Source organism: Aquila chrysaetos, chromosome 16, assembly GCF_900496995.4.
Source record: "Aquila chrysaetos chrysaetos chromosome 16, bAquChr1.4, whole genome shotgun sequence".
Classification (NCBI taxonomy): Eukaryota; Metazoa; Chordata; class Aves; order Accipitriformes; family Accipitridae; genus Aquila; species Aquila chrysaetos.
The window spans coordinates 19,938,089-19,959,528 of record NC_044019.1 but is presented as its reverse complement, the minus strand read 5'-3'; the positions used below and the strand labels follow the sequence as shown (position 1 = coordinate 19,959,528).

General features: G+C 39.5%; 1 protein-coding gene across 6 annotated transcripts in view; it reads right to left on the bottom strand.

Annotated features, from left to right (window-relative positions):
• The window catches only part of OVCH2 (ovochymase 2), a 34,763-nt gene extending 14,338 nt beyond the window's left edge, over nucleotides 1–20,425 (bottom strand). The window contains exons 1-7 of one of the 6 annotated variants that reach the window (XM_041129384.1): nucleotides 20,261–20,425; nucleotides 19,971–20,076; nucleotides 9,521–9,712; nucleotides 5,591–5,690; nucleotides 3,095–3,204; nucleotides 2,319–2,410; nucleotides 1,012–1,184 (exon numbers count right to left, since the gene is read on the bottom strand). In XM_041129384.1, the coding sequence (XP_040985318.1) occupies nucleotides 1,012–1,184; nucleotides 2,319–2,410; nucleotides 3,095–3,204; nucleotides 5,591–5,681 (466 nt within the window). In that variant the 5' untranslated portion in view covers nucleotides 5,682–5,690; nucleotides 9,521–9,712; nucleotides 19,971–20,076; nucleotides 20,261–20,425. Of the gene's footprint in view, nucleotides 1–1,011; nucleotides 1,185–2,080; nucleotides 2,151–2,318; nucleotides 2,411–3,094; nucleotides 3,205–5,590; nucleotides 5,699–7,809; nucleotides 8,291–9,520; nucleotides 9,722–12,132; nucleotides 12,283–19,966; nucleotides 20,077–20,260 lie in introns of those variants that run through there. The other 5 variants (XM_030039567.2, XM_030039566.2, XM_030039569.2 and 2 more) reach the window with 5 other exon arrangements.
• Between the last annotated feature and the right edge of the window lie 1,015 nt (nucleotides 20,426–21,440).

Sequence of the window (21,440 nt, the reverse complement as noted above, 5' to 3'; positions counted from 1 at the left end):
GACATGAATTTTACTGGTAAGTATTTGAAAGAACAACAACAAAAAGCTTCCTTTCTCAGTTAGTTGTTTGGTTTTTTTTAAACTGAAAAGTGTTGTTATTTTTGTGACATCTAAAAAATTAACCTGGCATTTGACAATATATCTGTGCCTCCACTTTGTGGTGTTTTGGAATGGAAAAAGAAAGCCATGAGCACCACAAGCTTCAGCCCAGGCCTTGCCATTCAGCTTAAACTTAGCTGCTATCACGATCCAAACTTCCATTAGAAAAAGTAGTCGCTCATCTTTGTGGTGACAAAGAACGAGCAACCTAACGATGTGAGCTGGAGCCTTCGGAAGAGCAAAGCATTGCGTGGACTCTCCTACGCACCTCAATATTACATAAACCTGATGTGAAGCGGCCTTCCAGAAAACCTGACCGTAAGGCGAAGTTAGCGTAGAGCCGAGAAACGGCTGGCTCACGGGCCAGGAGACAGGGAAGCAGCAGCTGTCCTCCCCCCTTCCCCTTCAGCCCCCAGAGGCACCGCTCTGCCACCACTGAAGGTCATCCCATGCTCTTCCCGCAGCCCGCACCAAGCGAAGAGAGGGCAAAACGCAGAGGGGATGGCAGCGAGCAAGGTACGGACAGTACTGCGGTACGCTCTGAGCTCTGGTCTGCCTTTCGCTAGCTTTACTGTTCGCCAGAGGCAGAAAATTTCCACCTACACCTTCAATAAAAAAGAAAAACCACCTATTTGGTCAATTTTAAATCTCCTGCATACAAAGAACACCACCTTTTTCTTGAAGGGAGTATGGAGTCTGAAAAAGACCATTTAAGTCAACCGATACGTTTTTCTGACTTACCTCTGGTATTTTAAATACTTCAGCTGCGAAATACTCTGGAGATTTTTAGTGGTATAACCTGACAACTGTGAAATTGGTTCAAACTGAGTTTCAAGACTTTTCACAGCATCTGGGAGAAGCAAAGGCCTTACCTTCCCCACTGAAAAAGATCACAGATAACTATGGCCTTACTGAAGGTGAAGGCTCCATCCAGCTTCAGAAGGGCAATGTCATAGTTCATCGGCCTTCTGGGGTCAAAGTTTGGATGCTTAATGACATATTTAACAGGGAGCGTCTGCTCGCCATTCTCCCTGATCCTCAAATCATGCTCTCCTGCAGTGACGTTCAAGTACTGGACTAGGTTCCTGCAGAATAGAAAAATAAAAGTTCAGCTACAGAATCTTCAAAACGAAAGGAAAAAATATAGTTGTTTTAAAAGAGAATTTATTACTACTGATACCTAATACCTTTCATCTTCAGATTTTAGAGCACTTAATAGGTAGTCAGCAAGAGCTGAGTATGCCCTGCAGTAGAAATCAGGAGTTGAAAAGGACTGAGAAGAAAAACAATTTAGCTACGCTCCCGACTTGCTTTGGTGGTCCACTGACGAACTAGGTCCTCTTACTGTGTTTAAAAATGTTCAGTCACACTGCTTTTTGAAGGAGGAAGGAGGATTTGGACATAGGAAAGTACAGAAAACATAAGACCACTTCTCTAGCATTCTCAGTTCGTACCTTAAAAACTTACATGAATCCTGCTTTAGGGCTCCTAGTACCAGATCAGATGTGCAGCAAGGAGACACAAAAGCGATCATTATAAACTTTTTATTCTGCTTCAAATTTATTCCCCGGACTTGAAGAATTACTTTTGTGTCAGGAGGCTTTATACTTATTTAGATATTGCCTGTCCTTCTGTAGTTAATATAAACTTGGCAGTTATTGGCTAATTTGACCAAGATGTGATCACATACAATGCCAGATACAGATCAAATTTATAATTCCAGGTGATCCACCTAGTAGAAAAATTCAGTATTAACTATAATGGAATTAGAACCTCAGTGAAGCCACCACAGATCAGCACTGAAACCTTCTGTACAACGTTCACAGACTTTTTTTTTTTAAGCACTAAGGCTGAAAATCATCAGCATGCAAGAGGTCAGTACTATTCACATTTAATTGCATATACTCTGCCAGTTGTTACTGAAAAAAAAAAAAAATTGCAGTCACTTGATAATTATGGTTAGGTACAGATTTTAACCTACACTTCCAAAATCAGTCTCCACCAATCCCTGTAAGTTAATTTTATTCTTAATTGTTTTTGAGATGGTCAAAGCTTTTGTTTTTTCCCTCTTTCTGTTAAAACATGGAAAATATTGGTTACAAATAAAACGGTAGCACCTGTAAGTAATCACCACAAAAGATGCTACAGCACACACACACACTTCTACAATCAATCGTTTTCTGCACCTGCAGCCTGCTCCTGAAATATCACATCCATACCTGTCTAAGATGCAGTGAGCTGCCGTGACCACCCACTGAGCAGAAACAATAGTGCCTCCACAGAAATGCTTTTGCCTTAGTTTCAGGGAAACCTGCATCATAAAGAAGGCACACCAAATAAAGAAAATCTTTATATCTGCTCTGATTGCCTTTGAGGAAGAAAGGAAAGAGTACACGCAGGTACTTTCTGAAGATTCACATAGCTGAAGTACATGCTGCGTTTCAAGCAAACACACTTTCATGGCATTCTTACAGTCCTTGAGTCTAAGAGATCCTAAACCTTGCTGTTTTCCCCTCAGCTGTGACTCGGTACCTGGATAAAAGCAACATACGTGTAATAAATGCCAAGTCACTGAGGTACTTGGCCGGCTGTAAGTGTTCCTCGTTAGTTGAGAATCTTTCTTTCCTCTGCAGGTCACTGGGAGCGCTGCAAATCCACGATGCCTGACAATAGTTGGGGACCAGGGGTGGTGTCCTTCGGTGCCCTACTTTTGAGCAGTTTCACCCATGCCTCTTTGCAGTAGGCTAATCTACAGATGCTCTTTCAGAAATAATGATAAACAAAATAAAAAATGATAAGCAAAGGTTTATCAGGGAGCAGGACAGGTTCCACGTCCTCTCTGCCTGCTTCATTGCTTTTCACAAAAGCAGGGTGGAGCTCAACAATACGCCCTAAGTGTCAGTAAGCACAAAGTATACCTCTTTTCTGCTTTTGTCATTTCTGGGAACGGTCAGGACTTTGTTCTGAAGATAAAACCACATTTGCTTGTGCAAACCTGCCACGGATGTGAGCCTTGTTTCACCTGGTTTCCCCCAACAATCCGAGTGAAAAGGTTAAGGTAACTCCATGGTTTTGTCTCTTGAACTTTCTGCCCACACTTCGGATCTGAGGAGTAAAAGGGGGGAAAAAAGGAAGGATTCAGTCTGAATTTAACTTTTGCTACTTTCTTGGTAACATAGAATTGGAAGGCATGGCCTGGTGCAGAGGTCAGTGCAGTCTCTCTGCCATGACAGGAACCACATCTTCTAATTCCTAATACAAACTGCCCAGACTAAGGCTGAATTGGGCTAAGAGAAAGGCAATGTACTTTATTTTGCAGAAGTTCTCCAAATGAGCACTATATGGTTCAATTGTATCACAAATATTAAGTTTTGCCTTCCAGGAGCAAATGTGTGTGTGTGTGTATATATATATTTTAATATTCTTGTTAGGTCCGTGCTTACTTGAACTTTTTGAATGTCAACATTCTCGTTCAAGCAAGTTTTGGAATTATTTTGGGACTAAATCACTGTTTCATTATCACTTTCAGAAATCTCTTTACACCCAGCATTTGTACTTAAAATATTTTGGACAATCGGGGTCAAAATGCACAACATACAGACCTTGATGACCAGTAACAGTGACTGAATTTCTCCAGAACATCTATTACTGTGCCAACTTTATTTCTGCTTAACTCACTATTATTATCATCTACTATGGCTAAGTAAAGCCAATAATATTTACGTGTTTGTAAAGGAGTGTATTTACAGAAACAAGTATCTGTGGTGATAAGTACTGATTTGGTGGTATTTTAAGAAAGATAGAAGCAAAGCAACCAATTCTGCCAAGCAGCACATTGTAGCAGAGGAATTCTTTGTAGTGCACTTCCCAAAGCCAACAATGGCCACAAATTTTTTTTCTTAAAGCTGTATGAAAACTCATTGAAGCCAAACACATCTCTGACATTTTACTACAAATTCTGTTAAACACTACCTTGGGAAAAATTTAGCATCCATAAACTTGGAACATTTTGTTGTTGTTTTGGCAGATAGGTAGCTGTATTCAAAGGATGGAGAACCTATACTTGTATACACCGGAAAATATGGAATCCTCCAAACTATAAAATACAGCTTACAAAACCTACAAAAAGCGTTTTGCAATCATCCTCAGGATTAGCATGGCTGATGTAAGTGATTACAGTGTCACAATAATGCTGACACAATGCTACTTACCCTAGCTTATAAATAAAAAAGGCTTTATATAGAACTGATCCAGTTCATTTATCTCATTTTTTTTCATTCTTTCCTAATTCTCACTGCACCCACCTTTTTCCCATGTGCAAAGATACAGTGAAGAAAGGGGAAAGAGGAAAGAGACCAAATTTAAAAAAATAGGATTTAGGTTTTACCAAAAGGAATTTGGTACTGGGGAAACGGGAAAAAATAAATAAATAAAATTTAAAAATCAGATTCACAAACTAAAACTTTCCTTTTTTTTTCAGCTTGAATAAGTCTGTGCTCCTAATATATGCAAGATTAGTTTGAAAGTTACAAGTTAATACTTATATTAATATTACACCAAACTTGTATTATCTCTATTTTGACAAACTCTAAAATCTTCTGCGCCATGGCTTTTTTAAGCCCAAGAGATTCCTGACTGCTTTACAGACTGCTTCAGGACCAATGTCTTTCACTGTTTGGATGAGAGATTTCTATGTAAACTGCATCACAGTCGTCTGCATGGAAGGATGCTGAAGCCAGCAAATACCATTCTACAGAATACTATGCTTTGGACTGCTTAAGTGAGCAATTTACCGTGATGATTTAGATACCACAACCATTTTGACAGCCAAAATGGAGTTTTTACAGTGAAAACAATTGATTTGCAGAATTTCTGAAATCGACCTTCGAATTTCCCTTTTTTACTACTGCAAATTTAAAATGGAAGCAAAATGATTACATAAACAGCCAAGATCTGATTTCCATTCCAGTTTGCCATAAATCAGTAAATCTTCATGAAGGAAACAGGAACAATTGCAATCATTAATTGTTCCAAAAAAAGAATAGTCTGGATTTTAAGATGTAAGACAACGGAAGAGAGGACTCACTGTATTTTGTTTGCAGCCCATGGGTAACATGTTAAACCATGACCTTTCTTAACTTGCTGCAAATCTGAGAGTATTTAATTTTATTTACTTAATTATAAATCATATTTATTTAATGTTATTCATTCTGAATCATCAAGGAATCAGACAAAAGTTTCATAAGAATTAGTCATTAAAAGTTACAGTTACAGACTTGGACTGGAACAAAAGCAAAGAATAAAAAGTAGACCAATTTTTCTAATGTTACCTTGCGTCTAGGTCTACCAGCTCTTAGTGTCAAAAACTTAGAGGGTGAAACTAGCGCAGTTCCTTTATTTCAGCATCGACTTTCATGCTTGTCACTGCCTAAGAACAAAACCGCTAGCACGTAGAAAGCTGTTAAAGCTAGACGTGAAATTTTCATCCTACCTTTCTGAAGAGCAGATGGTACAGCACGAAACTCTGTAATACAAACTATCCCCGTCAGGAGAAACTGCAGCTTACTGGGGACAATGCGCATCTTGGGGTGCTAAATGACTGAGTGAAAACAAGGAGAGTTTTTATAGGGAAAAAGAAACCCAAATACTACACTGCAGGAGAACAGCAACTAATTGAAGTAGAAGTTACTCATTAATCCAGCCATAAAGCACTTAACCTGCACAAGTAAGTTTTCCAAATTTAACAGAGCATGATTCCTTTATATGCTATTACTGAAGTCTTTGCTGTAAAACACTAGCTAAAATCCTCCCTAAAACTATTTTGTTCAGGCAAAATGACAAAATGAAGTTACCATTGCATGCTATGCTAGCAACACTTACCCAGGCTGATCTACACATCGAAGTAGAACACACACGAACAGAATGTCAATTGCTATTTGCCCCTACAACTTCTACAGCTTTTGAAGAGGCAATACTTTGTATTCCTGCACACTTTATATTTAGCCAATTTTACAGACCTGAGAAACATACCAAAAGCTTATCATTTTGTTGGCAGCATGCTCAGTGTTGTACAAGGCAAAGACAGCTCTCTGCATCAAAGTGTCATTTTTTTCAAAAGAGCAGTGTTTTCATCCCATTTTTGAAAGGCAGCTAAGGAGGACAGGGCTCAGCTTTTTAAAAATATTTCAGTATTGCTGCAATCAGCAGTGCCAGTTCCGAGTCACTTTGGTGGCTAAGCTCTACTTTTAATAGCAATTTAAGTGGAAGTCTCTTCGAAGACTACTCAAATCCTAAATAAGGAACACATCAGCAGCTAAATTAAAAGATTTCACAAAACAGAAAGCATACGTTACCCTGCAAATTCACCACTTAAAACTCTTCTCTCATCGGTTTTAGCAGGTATTGCCTGACTTGGAAATGACTGACTGAAGTGACAAGTACAATTAAAATACTATTTGAATGATCTTAAATTCATATGAAATAGATAAGCACAGAGACAGACATCAGAGTCATCAAGAGAAGCAATAGATTTACTCTGAATGACAGAAGCCACAAGTCTCATTTGTACCAGAAAGGGCAAGGGATAGTTATACCTGGGAACAAAGAAATATTTACACAAGACAGGGAAAAACATTGTTTGTTTGTGTGGTTTTTTTTTTCTTGGCTTAAGTGGTTGAGATCCTCAGCTTCCCCTCTCTTTGTAAAAAATAATTCAATATTTCCACCTTCAATATTCCCACAAACCCCATAATTTTCACACGGGAAATGCATCAAACTTTGAAGACAGAAACGTGGGATAAATAATACATGCACGTTAACACAGATTTCAGTCTCAAATACCTTCATAGTCATAACTTATCCAAATTACATTTTTTTCAAGATGCCAACAGGTAAATGTAAAATATATATTCTTTTAAAATAAGTTGCAAAAGTAATTAAACAGTTTCTCTTTTTGTGGTTACCATCACAATGGACGAGACTCATGTTTTTTAATTCTGCTCAGGCTCCCAAAGAAAACGATCTCATACTTGACCCATTAGCCCCAGTCTATTGAATATGTTCTATTATTTGGCCAAGGATTTCACAATACCGCTCCGATCCACCATCGATCAACATCCCAACAATCATTTACGTTATAAATTCTAGGGTTTTGTTGTTCTTTTCCTCTGCCAGCCAGAGGATAACAAAACCCAGCTTTTACTCTGGATATGCAATTTCATAACAAATGACTGAATACAAACCCTGTTCTAGAAACTTTGAGCTGCAGTTGTTATAAATTATATTTCTGTTATAAATATACAGAACTTCTAAAGACTCCAGTTTTCCTACTGGTCCCGTGGAGATCCCTAATTCTGCAACTTCTGAAACCTGCATCACTAATATCGTTCCATCTCTAACCAAAAACTTTGAAGGCTGCTTTCCTTCATTAATTCATTTGTATTTTGCAGGGACAAAACAAAAACCCCAAACACCCAAAATCGGTTTCATGTACAGTAGAGCACTCTGATCACCCACCACAATGACACCTTTGGAATGATGCCATCCAACAGGATGATATAAAAACAAGAATAAACAATCTCTACAGTTATAAGCGATGCCGTGCAAACTAAATCTGTCGCATTTCTGATGAGAAATAGAAACATCCAGCCCACTGGCAAATGGAGAAACAATCAGCTCATTTCAAATTTATGACAGAGAGGCAACACTTACTGTGCAGCAGCCAAAGAGGTCAGAAAGAAAAAGCATAGAAGAACACGTTCTGTACAACCTGCTCCTTATCTGGGATGGCAAAACAGAAGCGCGGGCTTTCTTGTCTTACTATTCTTTGTTCTCCTCTTTTGCTACCTATTTATCTTCCTCCTGAAGCTGTTATCTTTATCCTGTGTGCAGACAGAGGCACTAATGACTTTACCTACTGCCCCCACTGTACAGCTGCTATTGCTCTTAAAACTCGCAGGTTTGGCAGGCAGCCCTGCCAGCACCATTCCTCAAAGGCAGGCAAAGGTCAAATCTTACGACTTGATCCCCATCCACGCTTTTGCTCTGAATCTCCACGCAGAGCTGGCTTCGTATCCTGTTAGCATCCTGTACCTTCGTAGTAAGAAAAACAAAGCCATTAAATCACTAACTGTCCAAAATGGCCTGATCCAAGTTTTAGCAGGCAGAGCCAGTCCCTCGCCTCAAAATAATGGTGCTAATCAATGCTAGTCCGTCTGGCCTGTGCCTTCCTTTGCCGTGCACTTGGAGAGCAAAACGCTTGTAAATCAAAGCATGCTTGATGCTGTAGAAATGTATATAGCTGCTCCTTCCTATGAGGGTATTAAAAAAACCAAATATGCACACATACAAGTAAGTTTAAAACCAAGAGAAAGCAAAGACTATAGATAATATTCACCACCAGAACCTTCCAGAATGGTTGCTCTGTTCTGGTTTTGAGGGGGTTTTAAAGGGGGTCGAGGGCTGGTGGTAGGGAATGCACGCTGCTTTTCAGGGAAGGTTAGCGGACCGCTGAGATGGCCAGACTGCAAGACATAAAAACCCACTTTCTATTCTTGCTAGGAAAGTTGCTTTGTGCCGATCCTCCTGTCCAAGGGGGAAGAAAGGTGGAAAACTTATTCACCTAGTGACAATGTGAAGTTTAAGAGAAGAGGGAACGAGAAGTGCAGGACAGAGGGTGGGGAGGGTAAAATAAGCAGCAAATGCTGGTTAGTAATTAACCTGTTAGAAGATCAGTAGAAAAGACACATTTAAATTGGACTGGTTTTTGCTGAGTTTGGTTGAGGGTTGGTTTGGGGTTTTTTTGTTTGGTGTTTTTTTAAATACAATGAGCTGTGCTTTCAAGGGTCACTAATCACATCCAAACAGTTTGCAAGGTCACTGTTGGAAAACTGGAAAACCTATTAGCTCAATAAAATTAATGGTTTCATATTTTAAACAAGATACAACGTCTTCAAATATTAAACTTCAAAAATCTTATCATTCATGTGTTACATTTATGAATCCAGTAGCTCTTAACTAAAAGCAAATTTAGTTTTAATAGGGATTAAATTTATTTATGTTTTGATAGTTGCGCATGAATTTTGATTTTCCAAAAAACTTATTTTTCACCAGTTTTAGCGTATTGTAATTCCAATGACTTGATTCAAAGTATGCCCAAGTTTGATGTAGCAAGAAAATCAAGTTTAATTCTCTAGATGAGCCCATTATTGCCTACCATTTCCCCCAAATGAAATAAGACATTAAGATGCATATAAAAGACCCTAAATAGCACCAGCACAAAACTCACTTCAATTTTAATATGCTTAAAAAACCACCACCACCCACACACACATTGAGAGAGGTTAACTTTTCATTCACTTCTTTCAGCCAAAGCCTTCTTGTTACCTCAAAGATCAATGTATCGAAAAGCTGAGGGAATTACCTCCTTGAAATTCTCAGTTCCTAGAATCAAAACATTAAATACTCAACTCATAAACACGTTCTTCCCTCTCCACAAATATAGTCTCATCTCAGAGCAGAACCATGTCGTTCTGCCATGTTACGCCTTCAGTTGGGATTCAAGCCGCACATTTTTTTAGACTAGCAGAGATCATTGATAAATTCGCTTGACCTCCTGCAAAAGACAAACCACAGAATTCCACCTCAACATACTCACATGAATCCTAGTTAAGCTAGTTTTATAGTTTAGTATTATAGTTAGGTTTGGGTAAACATTGCAAAAAAAGATCTGCAAACTAAAATTTTGCAGTAATAATGTTCACAACGCTATCAGTTCCTTTTCCGAAAAGATTCATATCCATGATTTTTCAGTCACTGGGACTTTTTTGGGGAAGCAAAGTGTTTTCCTGAAAATTAAGCAAATAAATATTTATAAAAAGGTCAGAGAGGAAAGTTTTAAGCCAGTATTGTTTTGAGCCTATTTAATTTCCATCTATTAATAAGATTGATTGCTACTATACCAAGGACAAAGAGTAACTGTTGAAAACACACAAGGCAAATGCTTCACAAGTGATCCAAAAAACTGATGTATGTTTCCACAGCACTTGTAGGTTCATGATAGATTTAAACCAACCTAAGTTTAGGCTGCTACCAAGAGGACAGTTGTGCCCCACCTCCCATGAAAGTGCCTGTGGCTGCCATTCCCCTGTGCGAGCCTCAGTTCTGGTCAGGCTGGGGGGAGAGCTGAATGCTCCTCTTCTTTTTTATGTAGCTGGATTTGCTTTTATAGCTGAATTGGTTTCTTGATCAAAGCTGTTACTCAAAAATTGAATGCTAGCGCAAATGCGGAGGAGGAGGAATGAATGTATGCACTAGACAGATCAGTCCATTCCTTTTGCCTGCAGCCTCCATTTACAATTTAAAATATCTAAAGCAATCATGAAATGTCAGCCAGACTGGGTTTTAGACACAGTATTGTCCTAAAAACAGACCCAGAGTTTTAAGTTCTGTTCCAAGCTTTGTTATGACCTCCTGTCTGGTTCTGGTTAGTAAACATGTCTTAGCTAAACGTTCTGCAATATTCAAGTATCAGCTATGACACTCTGGGGATTATGAAGTCCCTTTTCTTAGGACGTGAAGATCCCTGAAGGGGCAAAGTATCTTTACAGACTTCAAGCAACATAGCAGAAGTTAGAAGATACAGTCACCTAGTAACTCCGTAGTTCAAATAGGAGAGTTGCTACCACCGCTGCACAACTTACATCCACTCCACATCCTCCCAAGTATTAGTCAGCCTAATCTATCAGACTCCCTTGGATGCAGACTACTTTCTGAGACTTCGTGCTTTTAACGTTTCCTCCCCCGCCTCCACCGTGTTCCCATCACAGCCCTCCGCATAACTGAAAGGGCCACTGTTCTTGCCTCACAGAGAGACATTTAGTTATGTTTTATTGCTTCTAATTAACTGAAGTAAGGACTCAGAGGGAGCAGTAAAACAAGAAAGGTTGGCTTTTGATAATGTTTTTACTTCAACTTGCTACATCCTCCTAAATTCTTCAGTTGACCTGTCAGGGCACAGAACAAAGCGTACAATAGCAAGAATGTTCAGAAGAGTACTGGGTGGAATAAGAACCCACAGAAACCCCCCAAGACACTGTTTCCCAGAACATTTGGTCTTCAATTCAGGCTTTTGGATATGCATCAAGATCTATTCGAGTCTCCTGTGCAAAAAAAGGAGCGCAACTTTACAGAAAAATGCACTAAGCTCTTTTTCATTATGCAAAGCAAAGCGCAATAGTTGCTACACTAGCCAAAAGGAACCGGTAACCAAGAACTAAAAGAAACAACACCTGCTGGCCTTTTCCCACTTATCACAACAGCTCCATTTTTCCTGCCTTCAGAGCTTACCAATACGTGAGAATTGTAGATACAGGCTCAGTTACTTGCATCTGCGAGGAGTAATGCTATGACATACATTTTCCTTTTGTAGCTAAGTCTTCTCATAGATGGAGATTTTACCTTTCAAAGTAAAGATGACCAAAACCAAACAAGATGAACAATGTCAAGAAATGCAAAAATACTGCAGGCTATGAAAAGCACAATGTGTTAAGATATAGGCCAAAGCTTCCCCTGGATAGAGTCCAGCCTTACATCTACAGCATAACTGATTGAAAAAGGACAAATGAAGGAAGAGAAAGGGAACAAAGTTGTGCTTAGCTCAAGCATTTCGCCTGAATATCTCAAAATGCTTTGTAAGGAAAGATCGATACTAATGCTTTTCAGCTAAGGAAAATCTGGCATATGGATTAAGCAAATCAGCAACAGTCAGAAGTATGCTAGTTCCTTAGCTCCCAAACATACAGCATCCCCTCAGGAATGTTTTGTTGCTAATGAAATACGTAGTCTTTAGCACAGTGGCAGCTCCCCAGTGTAAACATAAACGAAAAATAGAGGAACACTAAAGCATTCATTTCATGTAAACTGTACTATTTTATCCTAACGTACTAGCAACTACTGGTTTTGTTCTGCAGGTCTCTAGACCCTATATTTAGCATCCTCTCACACCTGAAGAATAAAGCCTGAAATGCAACAAACCTGAGCTTACGAGGATTGTACCGCAGAGAAGTTATCACGAACACAAAGGGGATGAGGTCCTGGCTCTCCTCGCTCAGCAGGCACCTTGACAATGGGAGATGTAAGGCACCGGAGAAACAGGCCCTCCACCGCTGCCAGCTGTCTCGGCTGTTCCGCACTGCTTTGTGCACAGATAAGGGAGTCTGTCCGTCCATCCCGCCCTCCATCCATCCTCCATCTCCCTCCCACTGTTGTTATTGCGTGCACGGAGAAGAGCCCTAAGGATGCCTCACACAGCTAACCGCTGCGAGACAAGTACGCCAATTAACAAGCACGTTTTTATATCGTACCACGCTTTGACAAGGACAGTTGAAATGATGCTAGTGCAATCTGGCATGATTTGGCTGACCAAACTGGCATGATTTGGCTGAACAAACGTTCATCGAGCAGGCTTTGTAGATTAGGAGACAGAATTTTTTTTTTTCCAAGAATGTAATTTCTTCTCTCAGCATGACCAATGATAAAGAATAGAACGCTTTCCAGTGTAACTAGTTAAGCCACTTAAAAAGATACTCCTATTAAGATTTATCACTTATCGCCTCACCATCCTCTTGATAAGAACCATTCTGATATGTTTATATTGACCATCTCATAGGAATAAATCTCCAGCTCAGCTGTACAAGTATCAGCTCACACTTTGCTTACTGCTTCCCTCATCTTTGGGCCTGATGCTAAAAAAATCTTAACTGGACACGCTAGGTTTTCAATATCTACACGTCTATTCTGATTAAGCATTTCTATGATGGCTTTAGCATTTTATCACGAAGCACAAACGACTCCTGACATAAGGGCTGAACATAAGGAACAACCTTTGGTATAACCATTTGATGACTGCATTATTTTTTTATACCCGACACTACAAATGAGGAATATACTGCTAAGTGACAAATGCAACAGTAACATCAGGTAGGAGAAGGGGCTGTACAACCTCTTCCCTGTCATTGGTGTGAAACCAGTATGAGTGAGACTACAGTCCTAACCTGTCTTCCCTCCCCAACTTTAGGTACTCTTGCCCCAGATACACATTTGCCAGCAAGCTCTGATTATATACTATCTTCCAACAAGATTCAAAACATCATAACAGAGCAAGGTATAAAAGGAGAATTTGTCTGCTACATAGAAGACATTCATAATAATTACATAGAATCAACTGCACATCTGTCATTAAACTGATGCATAACAGACACATGGTCCAAAATAAATCCAACAAATTACATGATTTTTGGAGAGCACAGTGAATACATTTTAATGTCTGATTTTAACATGGGAAAAAACATTTACAGTATTACAGCGCTTAAAGAATATGCTCAAAATACATAAATACTCCATCTCAGGCAAAGAGCGGTGAGATGAATTCTTGCATGCTTTTTCAGAAACATACTTGAGATAAAAATGTATTATAAGATAAAAATGTATTACGTTAGCATGGCTATGCTGCCGGTACAGTGTCTGTACATCGCATCAAGAACAGGACACAAAAGGACAGCACTCCAGGTGCCTGCTACGTTCAGCACTGGAAGTCCAAAACTCTTGGTATTATTGCACAGCCTATTTCACAGAGGGTACACGCCTTACAAGGAGATGGAACTGAATCCAAATGGTAGGTGATGAGAGTTGAATGATTTGTCAAACTAGCTTAAAAGTCCAGGAGAAGGAAGTCCAGAAGTAATCCATATATTTGCTCTTGATCAGTCAACAGAGACTAGCTTCCACCGTTACAGAAAACTGGCACATAACCACGGGCTGTTTGCTCTTGGGCCAGGCTTGGTCTCCATGGCTAAATAACGTATTTTTGGGACCCAGGCAAAAATGCAATCAGCGCAGGGAGAATCAGAGAGCAGGTTCACAGCCCTCAGCTGCTAGTTTAGACTGAGAGGTCAAGCCAGAAAAGAGGAGAGAACAGTGACAAAGTAGCATACTCAAAGCTATTTATGCTGTGCCAGAACTGTAGAAAGGTGGATTTAAAAATCTTTGTGGGTAGTTTCCAGGCTGAAATCTGGGTAGTGGTTTTTGGGTTTGTGAAAGATTGCAAGAGTCACAGTCCCCACCTTTAAACGTGGAAAAAGAGACACAGAGAGAAAGAGAGCCAGAGAGGAAGAGTGCAAAGTTAAAAACAGAACTTAGTCTTCTGTCAATCTTACACTACCAGAACAGTGTAACAGTGCAGAAAGCACAAACAAAAGTCAGCCCAAGCCCCAAGAGAAAGCAATTTCAGAAAGATGGGGAAAGCTAAGCCAAATGGGATTACTGAACAAGGATGGGATATTTCCTTTAATTATAAACAAAATACAGGCAATAGCAGAATCAACTGCATTCATATTTATTCTTCTAGCTGCTATTAATATATGCATACAGTAATCTTCATTGAAACCAAATTAGGAAGTGCTGTGTTCTGTTTTCAGCTCTGCCATAAGATGGCAGAGCAACACCATTTCTGTCATGGAGGTAGTTGATCTACAGCTGATAGTTTGATATTGCCTGGTAAACATGCAGCCATGCAAGTAGCTGTAGAAATAAAAATCGTTTCCCCTCTGTACTGCAAGACAAACCTCATTCAAATCCAGTGAGACATCTAAAGTCATATCAGAAAAGTTATGTCATCCTCTTAATAGACTTTACAGAAATAAATTTTAAACTGTGTTCATGATTACAGAGAAGGCTTAAGGAAAACCAAGAAATCCGCAATGTTATCTAATCATAATAAGGAACCACATTCTGAATAACGGCGACACACAGCACGGATCTTGCTGCATGATTTTTGTATGGCTCTTCCAGTTTTGTACCTCATTCTCAATGCTGAGTATTCAAGGGACAGTAATTTGCAAACCCCTTCTGCCCCATAGCAAACCTAAGCAGGATTTATCCTAGTACAGGTTTATGCACTGATACAAAATCATCTGGGTTTAATTTTTAGCTAGCTTAGAATTCTTAAATTGAATTAATACGCCTATTTTTCTCACTTTCATAACTAGCCTCCTGCCTCCAAGCAGCAAAGACTTCGCAAGCAGCTTGTAGCAATGCAATCACCCACGGTATCTTCTGCCGCAGGGGATACTCACTGTTTAGGTATTAGCAGCCAGCAACGAAACTACTAGTTCTCTCATTTAGGGAAAGATGCAACATACATTGTGCTACAGTAAATACCACGCAGTAGGATGAAAGAGGGGAAGTAGAAAACTCTTCTGTTGAAAATGAGGGGATTTCCCATCTCTGCAATGGTAGCTGTAGCTCTAAATATCAAGTAGGAAATGAGAAGTCTGCCTTATAAAATGCTCAGTACTTTGAACATGCAAACACAACTTAAGTCTCTGCAAAAATGATCGTGGCAAGAAGAGGCAAAAAGAGCCAAACCAAAAAAGCTTAATAATGGAGGTACTAAAAACAAACCCCCAACATTGTCATATGTAAGTAATGTGATCATGCATACTGTGAAGAGGAGATATGGATGTACAGCCATTTCATCCATCACGTCTGCTTTGGAAGGGATAAATTTCAGCTATCTCAGCAAGATTTGGTGAAGTTGACAGCTTCAGGGTTTCGGTTGCTACTATCACATCTGCAATGACAGGCCAGAGCAAGCTCCAAGCAGCACATTGCAACAAAATGATTGTGGAAGAATCTTAATAGCTTAAGAAAATGAATTTAAAGGAGTTCCAGGGCTGATGTGAAACTTCAGTAGGTAGAAAACTGAACTATACCACCGGTCAATTCTCTTGCACCAATTCAGTCAAAAATTGGAGGCCTTTAATGAACATCACAGAACGCTACAGAAGCCACATTATACTCAAAGACAGGAAGTGGCTTTTTCCTTTCATCAGCAGATGTGTGATATTCCACACAATCAGCATTAGTTAAAGCTGCTAAATTCTTTCCACTCAGAACAACTGCAATACAGTCCACCTAAGCTAAGCAGGCAAGTTTTAATGGCAGCCCTCTTTCTTCAATGACAGTTGTTTCTAACATAGTGGTACGTGGCACTAGGAGACTGGTCAGTATATTTATTTGTGGCTCAAAAAGACATGTAAATTCAAACAATACAGACATAGTGTTAAATTAAAATGAACAAGCTTTATTCTTGTGTTGATGTAAACAGGAGATAGAAATAAACCACCTACAAATTCTGTGCATACTTTACTTAAGACTTCATTGCCATGGGGGTCGGTCACACAGTTGTGAGCAGCACTGTGCTGATCATGCAAGATCTCTGGCCAGTTCTGAAAAAAAAAACCCAAACCAAACCAAAACCAAAAACACCCCCCACCAAACTAGACCGCAAATACTAACTCCCTACAGAAAAACAGCTGAAACACACTGAATAGCAGTGTTTCTTTCACAACTTTGTGCACAATGCAACCCTTTTTATGTAGGAAAGTACGATGTCAAGCCCTCGGAACACTGCAGTTCACAAATACTGCAGAATACTGTAATTTTGTGCCACTCTGTGCTAGTTTATATTGAAATAGTGCACATCACTTGCTGCACTGTTCCTTGCCCTAATGTAATATGCATGGGGTTGCATCACTAATCCATGATTTAGGAACTCTCTGCGTTCTCTAAAGCAAAGTTCAGGGGTAAACTGTAGTTTTTGATATCTTTTCATGCAGAAAAAGCCGCAACGTACAAAGCTTGAGCCGTACATGTGTGTATGGACAGATGGATGAAAGGAAATGGGGTAGGATAGATAAATCTGCAACCCAAGTACAGCAAATTTCCATGAGGCACATCTTAACCTCCAGAGTAACCTATCAAAAAAACCCAAACCAAACCAAAAAACCCCAACCAAACCCACCCAAAACCCCACAAACTTCCAGAGGCTGAAATCATGTGTGGTGCTGAGAACAGGAGACAGAACAGGGCTGTGGACTAACATCACAAGCCAGCCGACGGAAGCACCGCCATTGACATTCAAGATCTTACCAACAGGCAACTCCTTCAGTTTAGCAGCTTCTGCATCTTTCGCATGCTTTTCTCCACCAAGATGCAGAGAGTCATTTTCTTTCTGCACTGTATTTCTACCTGCAATGTTAGAGGTCCTCCATGGGCCTGGTATAGTCTTTGGAATCTTGAACTGTTCCCACGTAGCAAGAAAGCAAACCAAAAGGTTTCTCCAGCTCCTAACTTGCAGGAAGGATGCCAGATTTAGGACTATGAAGAGTTAATAATTCAAGTAGTCTCCAATATTGTCTTTGTTACAGGCAGGAAAGAATCATGCAAGAAACTAGTGGTTACTTAATAGGTGTGTTCAGCGTGAGTCATTTTTCAAACACCAGGTAAATTAGAGAGTTTAACACTGCAGAGCCACAAAGCCTATCCTATGGACCAGGATTCAATACCAAGCACAAGAAGCTTCTGGTTACAGTCTGATTTTCTGTGCTTTCATAGCCTCTATCACTTGTGAGCTGTGTTGAGCCAAGGTTCTCCTACTTCCTAGATTAAGTTAAAAGTTGACACGCAACAAGCAACCGTCTAGACTTCATAAATGTGGAAAAACCCTGACAACAGAATTTGAGTACGCTTCAGCTTAAAACTTCTTAAAATTGAGATTTTTTTTTTTTTTTTTTTTACTTACACTTATTCATTCCTCACTCTGAAATATCTGGTTCGATGCACAAAATACTATTATTAAAGTGATACAATTAAATAAACAAAACCAAATTTAATCTCTCAATTAACATTGGATGAATAGCCACTGCAAAGGTCAGAATAGCTAAGGTAACTTAAAAACAGAGAGAAGAAAAAAAAACCCAAATCAATTCAGAACCTCTGAAATGCCACTCTTCTGTTGCACGTTTTACACCTGTGTTTCTGACCATTAGGATACCCTGAAACTTCAATGTCTAAAACTCCATGAGTTCAGCTGGGGCTAATAATCTTGACTTCTTGGCAGAACAACTGAGACCAGAAGTCACTCCATTTTGCCCTCCTAGATTACTATTGGCACCCAAACTTCCCAGCAAGGACTGCAGTCTTTGCTAGTGTAAAGCTCTCTACTATAGAGAGCTTATGATTCCTGAAGTAAAAAACGCTGCTTTTAGAATTAAAGCTTGTTGGTATCAGATCATCTGCTGCAGTGTAGCTTTAATTGGCCAACCTCAAACAGCATCTGACCTGGGCTGTTTGCCCGTTTAGACATTTTTCCCTCTCAGGAAAATGGTCCTTAATCAGAACAATCCGCTTCCCCAACAAAATATTAAACGTGCGTGTGAACAAGAACGCTTGGAAAGAGTTGGTTTTGCTACGCAAAGTATCCTTGATGCAATATCTACTTCGAACGCCTCCGAAGACTCACTTGGCCCTTTCCGTTTGCCCTCCCGCAGTTGAGATCAACGGCGGCAAACCCAGGCCTGCCCTGTTTGCCACGTTCCACCCTGAAGGGCTTCAGGCTGCGGACCCAGAGTTTACCATGGAAACACCAACAGTCTCCTAACAACAGGGCTCCGAGCGATGTTGCAGGAATGTCAGCAACTTGGAGCTAGTCATCAGAATTTCCTAGTTTCCTTCCTATCTCTGCATGCAGAGCACTCAGAGCCGCACCAACAGTGACAGCGCGCAGGATTACCACGTACCAAGAGAGATAAATAGGTGTGCGAAACAAAAGATTAGATCTCTGTCTCAAGGCATCTAACTGCAATTATATTACACAAGTGAAGTTAGACAACAGTAGCCCTGCAGTAGTAACGCTCTATTTTGCGGCAGGCGTAATAAAGTTTTCAAAAACAGAGCACACAATAATTGCCATCAACATGCGCTCTGTCTATTTATCACTGCTTACCTAACAGTCTGTGTGCAACAACAGTCCATTGTATGATCCCTGTTTTAAACCCCCTTTTGGCTTGCTCTCTCTATTCCAATGAATTGTCAGTCCATCAACTCACTGAAGCAACGGCGTCTGCAATATCGTTATTAATGGTGTATCAGCACTTTCACCCAACCGCTGCTTAGCTGTGCATTCAAGTTTGCTCTAAAAATTAACTCTAGAACACAGCTCCTACAGAGCTGTAGAAAAAGTAAAACTAAAATGATTTTTTTTCCCCCTCAAATGTGCGCAGTAACAAGCTCCTGGGTTGTTTTCAGTAACTGGCAGGAATAAAAGGGCCTTTCATGGAATGCAACTAAACTTGCTCCTCTTCTTTGACCTTTCCACTTACTGCTACCTGCTCAGGCATGTGCGGAGAGTATTTTTAAGACTGATACCATCTCTCTGCAAGTTCATTTACTAGTCATCAACCTTTCAAACCCAACAGTAAGCAAACTGGCACTTACATATCTTAATGCAGTCATAAAAATAGTTACTGCATACTGCATTTCATATACCTATAACGATTAAGTGGAGATGATAAACCTTTCAGTTCTGTAAAGTGGTGGAAATCCTCTCGTACACCTTGCACTGCAAGCATTTAAGCTTTTGCTACAAAGACTGACACTGAAAAGCCATTCATGCATTTGTGTACATGTGTGTGTATACACACACACATACATGCTTGTAGAGTTTACACAAAAAATAAGCAAATCATGTAATTTATAGATTATTTATTGGAAATACTTAAGTTGGGACTAGTATTTTAATCTTCTATTCAATAATGACATGGAAAACATTTAATTCTATTACAACTGGAACTGTCTGCCTAACTATCACAATACAGCAGCTATTGTCTGCAGTGTTAAACTTCAATTGATTTGAAAACTATAGACTGTATAGATTATTTACTATAACTATATGTTATAGTATTATATAATGTATTATATATATTATTTACTTTTTAAAACACTGTATTGGTAGACATGCACCACTTACAAACAGTCTCCTGAGGCAAGCCTCTTTCCTAAAGAAGGTAATTGCCAGGTAAGAGAGACTGGGCTCTGTGTTTCTTAGTTTCCAAACAACTAATCTTCAGTCATTCTTTTCTGAAGAAAAAGAGGTGAAAGAACACGAGTGTCAGAAAATCTGCTATGATAATGTTACAGTCTAAGTACATAAAGAGACTAATTGTGTGTCACTTCTTCAGAACACTGAATATTGCTTTTCTAGTAAGCTTATTAATGCACACAGTTCAAAATATTAGCGCAGTTAAATCTAAGCAGAGCTTACCAATTAACATCACATGTATTCAAATTACTTTAGCTCCAAGACATCCCAGACAGTGGCCAGGAGTCTATTGTTCAAAACCTGCAATACAATCAACATTTTAGTTACAGCCTTTGTACCTTTTATCTTTCCTCAGATACTTCATTTTGGCAAAACAGAATTAAACAGCCCGGGAGACATCATCCTACAGCAATTTTACCAATGAACTAAAACGAATTCCTGCAGGAGCAAATATCAGTGTTTGCAGTAACTTAGTAAGAGTGTTTACTTTCAACACACAATCTCTAAAGCAGTTATACTTTCCACTCTAAAGAAAAGGACAACAGTAGAAATATTTTAAGAGCAGTGATTCATCATCCACCTTCCATTTTAACTCTTCTTCCACTTCTCTTTTAGACAGGTGCACATACTACCGCAAGCTATGCAAGTTTTATTTAATCCAGTTGTATAAAATTTGACACTTTTTTTACCACTTTCCCATTTCTTTTATGCACATGTACTTCTTGCTTTCAAAAGGCAGCAGGCCAGAAGGCTTTAGACAAGTCTCAGGAAGTAATTTGTGCAATAAGAATGAAATGTTTCTTCCCATTTTCCACATCTACGTCTAGACACTGGTGACAACCTGCGCTCCCCCCCTTCAGTTCTGGTGCCCCCTGATAAATCATAAGTTTGTCAAATCTATTAACATTTTAGCATCTATCACTGGTGTATACTTCAAAAGCCTCCTTCAGAAGCTCACCAGTGGACAAAAGCTTAAGAGTATTTAATTCTATAGCACAGCATCAGTCAGCAGCCCTAAAGAATTTCAAATAATGCTGTATCCAGACTAGCTTCATGTCTTCTCCTCAGACCAAACAGTGCTCTTCCATACAGCCAGCATGAAGACCATGGCATCAACACAGCACAAGGACTTGAGAAGGTACTGGACTAGTGCAGTTTTGATGCAAGCCAAGCACTAACAGATGGCACGAGTTAACGCAGGCATTCTATATTTAGCCTTCTTGTAAAGCAGTTATGTTTTGAAAATAGTAATGGTTAAGTGTTTCCTCCCTCCATTCCAAAAGGAGCCACAGACAGAACAGCAAATCAGAAGTCATGAACAAAAACAGGAAAGAGGGAAGACTGGCAATATATATTGCTCTTTATATATATATACATGTTTATGGAGATTGTGAGACCTGTA